This window comes from Astatotilapia calliptera, chromosome 7, assembly GCF_964374335.1.
Source record: "Astatotilapia calliptera chromosome 7, fAstCal68.1, whole genome shotgun sequence".
In the NCBI taxonomy this organism is placed as follows: Eukaryota; Metazoa; Chordata; class Actinopteri; order Cichliformes; family Cichlidae; genus Astatotilapia; species Astatotilapia calliptera.
In genome coordinates, this window is record NC_137428.1 from 55,579,684 (window position 1) to 55,594,368 (window position 14,685).

The window sequence follows — 14,685 nt, forward strand, 5'->3', positions numbered from 1 at the left end:
CCACAAATCTCAAAACATCTCAAACTGGTTTCGTGAACATGACAATTAGTTCACTGTATTCAATGGCCTCACCAGATCTCAGGTCAATAGAGCACCTTTCGGAAGTGGATGAACAAATCTGCAGCAAGTGTGCGATGCTGTCAGATCAATATTGACTAAAATCTCAAATGAATGTTTTAATCGTGTTTAATATCCTCCTTAACAGCATCGTAATTACTGGTAACATATCTGTTAATTTGGTTAAAATGCACGTTAAATAGAAATCGTACCTTTCACTTCTGGCTTTGGTGGAACGATGGTCTTCTTCGCCTCATCCCACCGGAACCTTTATAGTGTAACACACCGCTCGGCAGTCATGTCGGCGCTGAAGTCGAGTCGCTCGTTGCCAGAGTCGTGAAAAAATCGCCAGTGTAACTCATTCTGCAGTTTTTATACTGAAGAATAAAGCGTGTCAAGATTATGTATTGAGGGGAAGCAAGGCGTTCGTTGCAGTATTGATTTATTTTGAGGTAAAGTAAGTTTTCTCCCGACTTCACCCTGAAGCTTTTTTCTTCTTCACTGTTAGCTAACGTTAGGCAGCTTAGCTGAGTAGATATAATAAAACAGTCAACACCACGTCGACTTTGCATATGTTTAAGTGCCATTAAGGTTATATAGGAGAGACTTCCTAAGAAGTAGAACTTACAGTTATGGCACTACAGTGGAGGGAGTTTAAATTATTATTGCTTGCAGCTTATTTGAGGTTCTTGAATAAACTGAGAAATAAACTGTTCGCTTTTATTTGAGCTACAGTTATTATTTTTTCATCCCACTAACCCATATTTGTTGCTATTCTCCATTTTATAGTGCGTGATTACATTAATGCGTAGTTACTACTATAATCAGCAGCAGTTTATCTGTTTTCTCAGTTAGTTGCTTGAGCCATGACATCGCTATCAGAGGAGGTTCTGTTGGTGGTGAAAAAGGTCCGCCAGAAGAAGCAGGATGGCACTCTCTATCTGATGGCTGAACGTATAGCTTGGGGTCCAGAAGGCAAAGACCGCTTCACAGTCAGCCACTTGTATGCAGATATCCGCTGTGAGTACTAGATGCCGTTAAACTACAAATCGAGGCACAGAAATGCTCATCTCTACAAAAATTGCTCAAGCTGCTGTTTCTGCTCTGTACAGGTCAGAAGATCAGCCCTGATGGGAAAGCCAAAGTCCAGCTCCAGCTCGTCCTTCACACTGGCGAGAGCACCACATTCCACTTTGCCAACGAGAGCACTGCACTCAAAGACCGAGAGGCTGCCAAGGAACTGCTGCAGCAGCTGCTGCCTAAGTTCAAGAAGAAAGCCAACAAGGAGCTGGAGGAGAAAAACAGGTACATTTTTAACGTAAATACATGTATCAAGGGTAATGTTTTAGCAGAAGTAATCACAGTCTGTACTAGCCTGCCTGCAGTAATATGTGGTGGTCGTGTTTGTAATTCAATTTTTGGATGTTTAAATGGGGGCCTTCATTTTCAAATTGTGTGAACTGGGGTGTAGATTCCCAGCTGCATTTGTTTTTTCTGAGAAGTTGGATCTCAGAGCTTTCAAACCTGAATGGACCGCAGTCCCCCAGTAGAAGTGGAAAAACCTGGTTTTGTTTGTTATCTGGAAACGTAGTCATTCAGCCATGACTAGCAATACCTGAAATGCAGTGCAATGCCTGCTGCTGCTGCTGCTGCTGCTGCATATTCACAAATAGAGCCTGATCAGTTCTCTGAGTCAAAATACATAACAGTGGTAGTACAGATTCTTTTAAACTTTTACTTCTGTTTATCGGATTGGTGTGGCTTTCCACATCTTTGAGTTCTCTATAAACTCCTATTGAGTTCTCAGAGTCCATCTGTGTGCATGCTTGAAAGTTGTTAATATTTATTTAGTATCATGATAATCCTTTTGGCTCTGCCACAGGATTTCCCATTTTACAAATATTCTGCAAACAAAGTGCAAATTACAAATGCTTGTCCTGCAGACCTGTGTGGAAATATACTCATTATTATTTATATACACATTTGTATATAAAGAATGACATCAGTTCCAGGGCTCTAGAGTGCGACCAATTTGGTAGCAAATGCAACCAAATATTTCAGTGGTGCAACTAAAAAAAAAAATTTGGTCGCACTGTTCACGTAACAAAAAAAAAAAAATCTCTGCAACTCTCTGTGTGGCCAACAACAGACACACATTATGCCCCTATCGTGGACTAAAGCAATCAGAAATAGTCAGGGGCGGGACGTCACTGATTGGCAGTTGAAAGTGCAGTTGGAAGAGGGAGGTGAGTAGCTTGAATAAAGCGATATCGATTCATTAAATCCTGAATTGACTTTTAAATATAACTGTGTTTTGCCAGAAACGACAGATTCTCAGATTAAAGCTCACAAAACTATTTCAACAACCACCAAACAGCAAATGAGAGCAGGTACACGGATTCCACACAAAGACGTAAACACAGAGCGGACCCGACGCATCAGAATCAGCTTTGTCTTTCTCGGCTTTCTCACCCGACAGCCCGCAGACGGACACGCTGTCGGAGCTCAGCGATTCTGATGCGTCGGGTCCGCGCTGTGTTTACGTCTTTTTGCGCTGATTCTGAGCTGCAGGTTTTGTCTCTCTCCAACTAAAATTCAGCGAGCCAGCAGCAAAGGAAGCAGCAAACTGCGCTTCACATTTGATCAATGTCATCATGAATTCCCTCTGACTTTTGCTGTTTTGCTTCCACCACGATAAAAATCACACTTCATGCACAGCTCTCTATCTCTCTCTCTCTCTCTCTCTCTCTCTCTCTCTCTCTCTCTCTCTCTCTCTCTCTCTCTCTCTCTCTCTCTCTATACTTCAAGAACAGTTTCTCAAATCTCTGTTTTTTCCATTATTCATTCGCTTATTACCCACCAGTCTACCGTTGTTTACAGTGCTGTCGGCCACTGTCTTTTTCTTTTCTTTTTCTTTTTTCCACTTAAATGAAAAAATTATATTTTTAAGGTTATCTGCTATAAAAAGCCAGGCCAGAAAAATCTCCTTCAAGTTTTTCTGTGTTTTATTCTCAGTTACTTTCACACAAAGGCATCTGCTGTGATGTTCAAAATTCTGATGAAGTCTCACATGTATCAATACTGATAAATGATCAGAATTGTAATATTTCTGACTGTCTGGGGCTAAATTGAATCAAATCAGGACTTTGAGAACCTGAATCAAATGAATTATAGAAATCAGTGATGATACCCAGCCCTAGTGAGCAGCCTAGGCCCGACAGAAGTGGATGTAGCTGTGGGTAATGAGAAAAGATGAAAAGAACTATTGATAACTTTTTTGTTAAGTTAAGGCCTGATCCATCTGAAATTCATAGCCAGTGCTCTGACACGGTGCCATCAATATTTGAATGCTGAAAAAGCACAGTGTATCCAGAAAACACATTATATGCTGCAATAAATGCACTGCCCAAGTGTCCCCTCTCCCCACTGCCTTTCAGCAGCATGCAACAGCAAACAGGTCGTCAGAGGAGGCCGAGATGATGATTAAGTTTAACATTTTCTACAATATTGACAAAGCACTTTAAGTACAAGATTGTTAGTTAATAATTTAGAAATGAATATTGTCTGTATGGACTGCAATTCCCCCCCAAAAAAGTGCACATGTAAAACTGCGGTGTTAAGCGATGCGGTTGAAAAATTTGAGTTAGGCACACCGGTGCGCCCATGGCAAGAAGTTAGTCTAGAGCCCTGAGTTCAGTTTAATTCGATTTTTTTTTTATTTGTTTGTTTACATTGTCTTATATTTGACTTACATTTGACTTTAGTAATAAGAGACATTACGTCTGAGATGCATTTTTAGTGGAGTTGGAATTTATAAATATGTATAAATAAAGGCTGGTAAAAACAAGAGAGGGGAAACATAATGATAATCTCATTATTTACCTGCTCTTTTCAATAATAAAAATATAATCAGCTGGCAGATTTCACATGAGTGGCCAGTTACATTTGCACTGTGGGCATGCATGAACTAATGTAAACAGGAAGCAGAGGGCAATTTTGTGGAAAAATACTATGGGGAGTCAATGATGAAGTGAAACTGTTACTCAAAGAACAAACTGAGTATAAAGTGGTCATGGTAGTAGACAACAGAATAGGAGTTGCCACAAAAGGAAAATGCATCTAGGAGCATTATCCATACACACACATTTAAGCTGATTAGGAAGCTGTTATGTTTCTGTTTAAATTTTGTGGCTGATGAGATTAAACCAGTAAACAAATGAGGGTGCCAGCATCAGCATTTCCAAAAGTGTCTTTTCTGCCCATCTAGACTAAAACACAGACCCACAATTTTCAACCAAAGCTGGACCAGCAGCATTTCTAGGTTAAAGGATCCTAAAATGCTGCAGGAGTAGTGTAACCGTGGCTCAGGGGGTTGGGAATCGCATGTGTAACCGGAAGGTCGCCGGTTCGATCCCTGGGCTCTCTGTCCTGGTCGTTGTGTCCTTGGGCAAGACACTTTACCCTACTTGCCTACTGGTGTTGGCCAGAGGGGCCGATGGCGCGATAGAAGCCTCGCTTCTGTCAGTCTGCCCCAGGGCAGCTGTGGCTACAACTGTAGCTTGCCTCCACCAGTGTATGAATGTGAGAGTGAATGAATAGTGGTATTGTAAAGCGCTTTGGGTGCCTTGAAAAGCGCTATATAAATCCAATCCATTATTATTATTATTATTATTATTATTATTAAATGGTGTGTGGGAATATTGTGATTAAAAACACTTCATTCTACATGGGTGTGTCTGATCTTACAAGATATGGCTAAAATTAATAAAATAAATACAATTAACAAAAACTCTAAAACCAAATTGACTTTGTAGTCCAATAAAAGTTAACAAAATGAATGTCTGCATAATAGTACACAGATCTGGCACTTCTTGAGTCAAAGATCGAATTGTCAATTTGTATCTATCTTAGTTAATGAGCTGACTGAGAAACAGTAAAGCAAATAAAGATGCTCCCAGCTCCTTTACATTTTTATGTGTCAACACACTTTTACTCTTTTATTTTTGTACTTTCTCCTGCAGGATGCTTCAAGAAGATCCGGTGCTTTTCCAGCTATATAAAGACCTTGTGGTGAGCCAAGTGATCAGTGCTGAGGAATTCTGGGCCAACCGGTTAGGAGGCATTAACAACACAGACCCCTCACCGTATAACAACAAACAGGAAGTTGGTATATCTGGAGCCTTTTTGGTGAGTCCATGAAGTCTGACATAATTATGTCACATTTTCTAATCTGAAGCTCTTACCTACAGCTAAAGTTTAACAGACCTCACTTTTATGCTCCACAGGCAGACATTAGACCTCAAACTGATGGTTGCAATGGCTTGAGATATAACCTGACAGCTGACATTATTGAATCCATCTTCAGAACATATCCTGCAGGTAAAGAATTATGTTATCTCCAACTCTTAAGCCCTTAAAAATCCCAGGAAGTGGTTATTACAAGCTCAGGTTTTTATTTCAGTCAAAGCCTGCAACAATGATTTTTAGGGCTGTTCGATATTACAATATTTATCAGATGACGATATGAAAACGTCTATCGTTTTATATTACGCTGTTCTTTGTTTCATGGTGTCGCAAAATAAAAAGTTTACGGCAATATTTTTTTCATGGTTTTGATGGTCACTGGCTATATTAATAAGTTCTCTCTTACTCTAATATTTAAAATAACTACACTACGGATGGACAAGCGACTGTTTTTACGCGTTGTCGTTAGCAAAAATGACAGTAAACTCAGCGTGTGGCTCCGCCGTCCGCTTGTTTATTTTCCACATAAACCTTTCACAATAAAGGTGAAGATCCTGTTGTGATTTTTCATAATAAACTGAAATGATGACAAACAGAAAGACCAGTCAAAACAAATCAAGGACCTTATTTCTAAACGAGGGGCTACCTCTGAAGCATGGACATTGTTATGAAAAATCTGACATGGACTGTACTATGCAAATTATGCAGGAAACCGGTCCCCACCTCAGACTCAAACACGGCAAACGTCTTTTACCACCTACTTAAGAGTCACATAAAAGAATATGGAGAGAGTGCTCAAGATAAACCACGCGTCGGTCAAAACACTCGACTCCAGGTACACGACGCCCAGCTGGAAATACTTCACGCAATTCGTGTTACTCGAGATTCAAAGAATTTACAGAAAATGTAAAAGTTTTTGTGATGTATATCGTTGTTGGGACGATAAATGTCTTGTATCGGGATATGAGATTAATGATTTTAATAACTGGCATGAAATCAATCAGAAAGGAAGCAAAACTACAATTTTCTCACTGAAGCAAAGTCAGTGAGAAAACTGCATAGAGGCTTCGATGTTTTTCCTCAGTCTATTAAATGTGCAGCTGGTGTCCCTCATGACATTTAGAAATTAATTTTTTGACTTTGCATTTTACTTGCAGTGAAGCAGAAGTATAGCGAAAATGTGCCTCATAACCTGACAGAAAAGGAGTTCTGGACCCGCTTTTTCCAGTCCCATTATTTTCACAGAGACCGCATCAACACAGGGACACAGGATATCTTCTCAGAGTGTGCAAAGCAGGATGAGAAGGGTAGGCAATCTGACTCCTTTCTAGGACTGCCACCACACGTAAGAAGCCATTAATGTAAAGTTTTAACATTCAATCCATGCAGGGTTAAAGACTCTCGTGACTCAAGGAGTAAAGAATCCTTTGGTTGACCTCCAGTCGTTGGAGGATAAAACATTAGATGAGGTCAGATGATTAGCCATCCTCAGTCATTTGTGATAACTCTTTAATCGTTTACCTTCCTTTACATATCAAAACCTGTTTTTTGTGACACAGGGTTATGGAATTTGCACAACACAGCCCTCAACTTCCAATGCAAACAAGTCGGTGAAGGACAGCAGCAACTCTGCCATTATAAAGCGGTTCAACCATCACAGTGCCATGGTCCTGGCAGCAGGCTCAAGGAGAGGGTAAAGAAGTCACACTTAAACCTGAGTGCAAGCTTTTCAGCGTCTTTTATCATTTTCCTGAAAATCTCCTGTTTTTGAAGGGAGTTGGCGTCTGACCAAGCCAGTGAGACGAGCAGTACAGATGGAAACTCGAGGGATTCTGACTTCTTTCAACCTCCTGTTAAGAAGGTACAATGGCTTTGCTTTTTTACAGTATTGCTCTCTGTGTAGCAGCTTCACTGACTCTGTTCTGTGGACAAACTTTCTTAGGTTAAACTACAGGAAGCCATAGAATTTGAGGATCTGCAAAGGGAAAACAGACCAAAAACAGTCCCATTAAACCTGAAGAAGTCTGACAGGTACCACATGTCCACTTATTTTCATATATTATTAAATTCTTTCTGGGTGACTCCATGCTTTTTTAATCTAATAATATCATCAGTTAACAAGTGTAAAGTGATTCTAAATTATCGTTAGTTAATAAATGTAAAACATACACAACTTATGGGCTGCCTGTAGCTCAGGAGATAGAGCAGCTCATCTGCTAATCGGAAGGCTGGTGGTTTGATCTCTTGCTACTGAAGTCTGCATGCCAAGATACTAAAACACCATACGAAGAGCCAAAATGGAGTTAGTTTGGGCAAGATATGAACCCCAAGTTGCTCTCAAGTTGTGTGTGAATGTTAGATAGAAAGCACGTAGAAAAAGCAATAAATTAAAGAATAAAGTGAATGGGTGAGTGAGGCAGGTTGAATAAAGTGCTTTGAGTCCTCAGGTAAAGTAGAAAAGTGCTATATGAGAACCAGTCCATTTACCGTTTAGTTTATTGTTTTGTTTTTACCTAAAATTTAAAAACATCTAGGTTAACATACAAACAGCTGATGTAATTTAGCTGTCTTTATTTTCCAAGAATTTTGCAGTTTATGAAATTGTTCAGTAAGCTGTGTTTGTGTTTTGAAATGTAGTTTATTGAGAGATTTTTGCAGATGAGGAAGTTGACAGAACAAAGACGGAAGTTTTGGAAAGTCCGGTGGTTTTTGATTGCATCATTGCCTGGCTGTATCTTTTGACTAAACAATTATTAGCTCAGTAGTTCTTACCTGCGACTTCTTCTGTATATTGTTTACATGAGTTAAATAAATTGAACACAAACTCTTCACATCAGAAGCCAAAAAAGATCACATCCACATATAATGCTAGTTTATTTTCCCAACAGAAATTATATCTATTAATCTTAGTTTCATGCCATGTTTTTCCCTGCACTGGCTCGCAGCTCACAGAAGCACTGCATTAGGTGCTGATTAGCTGTCAGGTTTAGAAAAGTTTGTATAGCCGGGATAGTTTGTAGAACTCTACAGACAAAAATCAGCCAAGCAAAATTTGAGAAGAGGGTTTGTTGTTGCTGATCCTTACTTCTTTTGTATAAAGTTCTCACTTGCAGTGTTTCATAATAGATGTGATGTAATACAAGGTCAAATGTTTTTGCTACAGCTTACTGTTGCTATAGCACAAGGGGCTGCTCTTCTATTTTGCAGCACTGATTCATGTTTTAGGCTAACAAAACTGCCTCGTTTTTAGTCAGACTATCCAATGTGTCTCACTTCTCTTTTTATAAGGTATGCTCATGGACCTGTGCCACTTCAATCCCAGCAGTATACAACTAGCCAAGATATCATCAACTCTGTCAACTACATCCGTCATGAGATGGCTAGTTACAAACCCAGCCTCACTCAGGTTAGAGCTCAGACTTTGTGTTTCTGTTACTTTAGCATTTGGCTAAAGATGATGTCATCAGATCTTAACCTGCATTCACATACTCATTCAGACTACAATTAGATGCATGCGTGCTATTGATGAGCCTCTGTTGTGATTCAACTGATCTTTGGAGTCATTCGTGCACAGCTGTGAAGTTTAGCAACTAATTTTCAGGTAAAGTTCAGGAGAACATGTGTTAGGGAGGTGCCCAACAAAGAGTCTGATATCCCTGTGATGTTGTTGTTCTTTCAGCTTAGAATTCAGTGTCGCTCCAGGCACATGTTTAGAATGTAAGCCTCCAGTACTTTGTGTCAGAAAGTCAAGGCAGAAAGGCTTTTAAACACATAGTTAATGTTGTAAACAAGTCCATTTAAATGGAACTATAAGCCAGGAAGTTGAGTGCTTAAACCCATCACAAAGCAGCCCTGTCATTTACTAGGAAAACCTTGGCAGACATCCATTTTTTATGACTCTTCCCTCAGAGATGGGACATTTCACATACTGAAGCTTATATTCAGTGTTGCCCCTGTCAGCGGATTGGGAGACATTTCATTGTCCCAGACTGCAATAAGTAGATGATGTTGATATTTTCACTTTCAAATGGTGATTATCAGAGCTTTCTTATATATTGTAAACTTTGTAATGTATTGCAATATTTAATTAGTTCAGTCTGCTACTGTTATTGTCTTGGAGCAACTGTAATCCACATCATTTCCTTATTAGGGATTATTGAAGTATTCTGATTCTGATTAACAGATGAGACAATTTTGGAATTAATTTATTCTTTGGTAGAAAAAAAAAGATTTAGATTATCGTACTTGAGTATTTAAATTGTTAGAAATAATCTAATAATTCAGGTAGTGACCGAAAGAGCGAGATCAGGAAAACATAGGTGGAAATTGGCTTCCTCCGAAGGGTGGCTGGCCTCTACCTTAGAGATAGGGTGAGAAGTTGCCATTCGGGAGGGGCTCAGAGTAGAGCCGCTGCTGCTCCACATCGAAAGGAGCCAGTTAAGGTGGTTCGGGCATCTGACAAGGATGCCTCCTGGGCCCCTCCTGGGCAAGGTTTTCCGGGCATGTCCCACCGGGAGTAGGCCCCGGGGCAGACCCAGGACACGCTGGAGAGATTATATCTCTTGGCTGGCCTGGAATGCCTTGGTGTTCCCCCGGATAAGCTAGAGGAGGTGGCTGGGGAGAGGGAGGTCTGGGTTTCTCCGCTTGGGCTACTGCCCCTGCGACCCGGCCCCGGATAAGCGGAAGAAAATGGATGGATGAATAATCAAACCTCTCAGAGCTAAAAAAAAAAATTCAATTTCAGATCCTCTACATTTAATTTTACTGTTGATATCACTGTAATTACTTAATCTGCTTACTGTTACAGCTTTATCAAATTATGAGCATGACAGATTTTAACTACAGTCACGCTTTTTGTAGGTGTTGTCCAGCACAGCAGCTACTTCTGCCATTGCAGCACTTTCTCCAGGTGGCGTCCTCATGCAGGGAGGTGCACAGCAAGCCATAAATCGTAAGTGTGTACTACAGATTTGGTAAAAGCATTGTTGCTGACTGTTGGCAAGCTATAAACGATTGAGCAATATGATGAATGTCAGCTGAGATGTGGGCTGATCAAGTAGAGTTGTCACCCGGGGCGAGCGGTGTGGACAACTTGTGAACAAGGCAACGTAGGATTTTCCAATTCATATCATAGGTGCATTTAATAAAAATCTTGGACAGTTTAAATCTCAATGACCTCAACGTCACAGGTAGAAGTTTCTGGAAATCTTGTTAATGCGATAACTCAAAAAGGAAGCCACCTAGGATTTTGATATTCATATGTTAGGTGTATCTGCTAGGAGGCTGAGGGGGTAGCACTGGCAGCTGCCAGTATTTTTCTATCCTTAAATGTGTTTAATTTCCACCACGAAAACGATCGGTTGTCTTGTATTGAAACATATTTTACCTAACAGCTTTGAGAATAATTAAGGTTTGTCTTTTTTCCTTCCAGAAATGGTACCGACCGAGGTTCAGGGAGAGTTGAAGCATCTTTATGTAGCTGCTGGAGAGCTATTGAGACACTTCTGGTCCTGTTTTCCTGTAAATACACTGTTTTTGGAGGAGAAGGTGACTGACATTCATTTTGTTTCCATTATCCCTGTGACCCATATATTTGACTACACAAGAAAATCATCTTTGTATTTAATGTATATTTCTGCCTCCATGTAGTTTTGGGAGCAATTAATTAATTAGCATTAATATTGAGTGAACATTAACATAAGTACTGTGCAAAAGTCTTGAGCCAATCTTTTTATATTTATATATATATATATATATATATATATATATATATATATATATAAATAAACGAGACATCGATTCACTGATCCACACTACCAGGCTATACAGCAATGACATTGGAATGTCGTTCGGACTGGAGAAGTGTAGTCGGATGGTAACAAAGAGAGGGAAGGTAGTCAGAACTGAGGGGATTGAACTACCAGAAGGCAACATTGCAGACATAGAGGACAGTTACAAGTACCTGGGGATCCCGCAGGCAAATGGGAACCATGAAGAGGCCGCTAGAAAGGCTGCAACCACCAAGTACCTGCAGAGGGTCAGGCAAGTCCTGAGGAGTCAGCTGAATGGTAAGAACAAGATCCGGGCCATCAACACGTACGCCCTGCCCGTGATCAGGTACCCTGCTGGGGTAATAAGCTGGCCAAAGGAGGAGATAGAAGCCACTGACATAAAGACAAGAAAGCTCCTTACCATGCATGGAGGGTTTCACCCCAAGTCCAGCACCCTGAGGCTGTACGCTAAGCGGAAGGAAGGGGGCCGGGGACTGGTGAGTGTCAGCACCACAGTCCAGGATGAGACAACGAACATCCAAGAATACATTGGGAAGATGGCCCCAACTGACCGAGTGCTCAGTGAATACCTCAGGCAGCAGAAACCCAAGAAAGAGGAGGGAAACGAGGAACCATCATGGAAGGACAGGGCCCTGCACGGTATGTACCACCGGCAGATAGAGGAGGTGGCTGATATCCAGAAATCCTACCAGTGGCTGGACAAAGCTGGACTGAAAGACAGCACAGAGGCACTAATCATGGCAGCACAAGAACAAGCTCTGAGTACAAGATCCATAGAGGCTGGGGTCTATCACACCAGGCAAGACCCCAGGTGCAGGCTGTGTAAAGATGCCCCAGAGACAATCCAGCACATAACAGCAGGGTGCAAGATGCTAGCAGGCAAGGCATACGTGGAACGCCATAACCAAGTGGCCGGCATAGTGTACAGGAACATCTGTGCCGAGTATAACCTGGAAGTCCCGAGGTCAAAATGGGAGATGCCCCCAAGGGTGGTGGAGAATGACCGAGCTAAGATCCTGTGGGACTTCCAGATACAGACGGACAAAATGGTGGTGGCTAACCAACCGGACATAGTGGTGGTAGACAAACAGAAGAAGACGGCCGTAGTGATCGATGTAGCGGTTCCGAATGACAGCAATATCAGGAAGAAGGAACACGAGAAGCTGGAGAAATACCAAGGGCTCAGAGAAGAGCTCGAGAGGATGTGGAGGGTGAAGGTAACGGTGGTCCCCGTGGTAATCGGAGCACTAGGTGCGGTGACTCCCAAGCTAGGCGAGTGGCTCCAGCAGATCCCGGGAACAACATCGGAGATCTCTGTCCAGAAGAGCGCAGTCCTGGGAACAGCTAAGATACTGCGCAGGACCCTCAAGCTCCCAGGCCTCTGGTAGAGGACCCGAGCTTGAAGGATAAACCGCCCGCAGGGGCGTGTTGGGTGTTTTTATATATATATATATTTATTTATTTATTTCTAGGACAATGGGAAATAGGTGCTGTGTGTACAGTATATAAGGAAAAAACTGTTTGTACAATTCTAACAAAAGCGAAAGTTTATATTTGGTATGACCACCTTTATTCTTCAACGCAGCCTGAACTCTCTTAGGCAAGCTTTTATGTAATTTCTCTAAGTAGCCCTTTAGAAATATTTCTTCTGGCTTCTTGAAGGATATTGTGTTTGGGATCATTATCATGCTGTAAAATAAAGCAGATGTTTTCCGAACAGTATTGCAAAAATACTAAAATATGTTATCTTTGCCATTTTTCATAGAGTGAACTAAAGAATGAGGAGAAATTGTGTGGTTTTTGCATGTGGGGGGGTGTCAGGCTGCTAGTAACAAAATGTGAAAAATTACAAAAAATTGGCTCTTTTTTTTTATGCCTGCTGATTTCGTAGGTCAGTAATATGTCTGTGTAGGTTCTCAGTCATCCAGGTCATGGTACTCTATGGAGCTTGGAAAGAAAGTGGCTGGATTTCTTTAAGTTTTCATTTTCACAAAATGAAAAGTCTGCTCGCTTTCTGTCTAAGCTTCTTAGACCGAAAGGTCAGCAAAATATATCAAAATGAGGGGTGGCTCAAGACTTTCTTGAGTTTTGAAATTAAAGTGGAAGAGAAAGGCTTTTGTCTTTAAGTTTTTTGACACATCTTAGTAGCAGCTTTCCTAATTGCACTGTTATTTCAGGTTAAAAAGACCTGTGTAAATGAATTTGACTCTTAACTGAAATTATCACTAATACATTAAAACTGAAGCTATAAAATCCCATGTAAAATCTTGGTAAAATAAATAAAAAAGACAACTGTTTTTAACAGTTTGCTGACTTGGCCCTTTTTCTCACTTTGACAATATTGTGACATCTGTGACTCATCCCACCAGCGTAACTAATCCCAGCATTTAAGAAATGTCCTGCAAACTCATAGGTAAACTAAGTAAAACAATAACTATACTTAACTAGGTATTTGCTATGAAAACTAATAGACATGCTTGCCACCGTAAAGCTGAAACTTATGTGAATTAGTTGACTTATATCCATGTCTGCACACCATTAACTTAGTCTTTGTTTGTTTTTTAAATTTCTGTGTTTCATGTTTTATTTTTTCTTGCAGGTGATTAAAATGAAGTCGAACCTCGAGAGATTTCAAATGACTAAGCTTCATCCTTTCAAGGAGAAAATTCAGCGTCAGTATTTGAGTACAAATGTAAGTTTTTGAGCCATCGACAGTGTTGCACAGACTTTCTTTCACCTCGTAGATGTAGCGCTAAAGTCTCTTTGGTGTTCCCACAGCTCACAGGGCACTTGGAGGAAATGCTGCAGACTGCCTATAGCAAGTTCCAGGTCTGGCAAACTCGTCGGATGATGAGGAAAACCTGAGCTCTGACAGTTTTTCAAAGAGAAGCCAAGAAAGACAGTAAAGTGGTCGGACAAATGACTTGTGAAGGTCCTCCGAACTGCTGTGAGCAGACCACAGACTAAAGCCTAATGGAACACAGTTCACAAGGGCTTAATGAGGAGGATATAGAGGGATGCTGCTACAACCCCAAATGTTCAACAAAGACTAACTGCATTTCAGTCACAGAAAACTGTAATTAGTTTCTTTCTCTTTTCTTTGTCTTTTCCTGGTGTTTGAGAGATTGGTGCCTGTAATGGTTAAAACAGGACTTTTAAAAGGGTTTAACATGACCAAAATGCAGATGGAAATGAATAAAACTACAAAAACGGCTCTCAGGACAACAGTGTGAGATGCAAGTGGAGGACTGCCAATGTGTTTCATCAGTGCACAGAACAGAACGAAATGTGCATTGATGTGCAAGACACCCTTCTGAACTCTGGATAGATTTGTTGGAACAGTTGTCCGGAAAATCTTAATCAAGAGGGGACGTGAATATAGCAATACTGTAAAGACATTTCACACACGAGTGCATTAGTACGTGTGGCTCAAATCACACTGTCACTGATTTGTAACGTCTGCACTGAAGACAGAAATGTAACTCTGAAATAAAGTGAGGCATAAAGCTTTTGTTCATCATACTGCTTGTGTAGGCTTAGTTATTTCATTTAAATCTCCACACTGCAGCTTGTTTTGCTTTGGTTTTTTTTT

The 14,685-nt window shown here is 40.7% G+C and overlaps 1 protein-coding gene across 2 annotated transcripts; it reads left to right on the top strand.

Annotated features, from left to right (window-relative positions):
• The first annotated feature begins 309 nt into the window (after positions 1–309).
• Positions 310–14,615, top strand: gtf2h1 (general transcription factor IIH, polypeptide 1). 2 transcript variants are annotated; one of them, XM_026175650.2, is made up of 15 exons: positions 310–509; positions 892–1,077; positions 1,170–1,362; positions 5,079–5,244; positions 5,343–5,436; positions 6,459–6,608; positions 6,691–6,770; positions 6,861–6,994; positions 7,075–7,162; positions 7,244–7,332; positions 8,590–8,707; positions 10,162–10,252; positions 10,733–10,848; positions 13,693–13,785; positions 13,872–14,615. In XM_026175650.2, the coding sequence occupies exons 2-15, from the start codon at positions 924–926 to the stop codon at positions 13,956–13,958; spliced, it is 1,653 nt and encodes a 550-aa protein (XP_026031435.1). In that variant the 5' UTR covers positions 310–509; positions 892–923; the 3' UTR covers positions 13,959–14,615. The 2 variants fall into 2 exon arrangements, with proteins under 2 accessions (XP_026031435.1, XP_026031434.1); XM_026175649.2 differs by having other exon boundaries at positions 311–509; positions 909–1,077.
• The last annotated feature ends 70 nt before the right edge of the window (positions 14,616–14,685 follow it).

Bases quoted from the DNA above. Each gene is read 5' to 3' on its own strand.
- gtf2h1 (XM_026175650.2), top strand. From the start codon at position 924: ATGACATCGCTATCAGAGGAGGTTCTGTTGGTGGTGAAAAAGGTCCGC. The intron at 6,609-6,690 runs GTAGGCAATCTG...CAATCCATGCAG, and splicing joins TGCAAAGCAGGATGAGAAGG to GGTTAAAGACTCTCGTGACT. The intron at 10,849-13,692 runs GTGACTGACATT...TTTTTCTTGCAG, and splicing joins CACTGTTTTTGGAGGAGAAG to GTGATTAAAATGAAGTCGAA.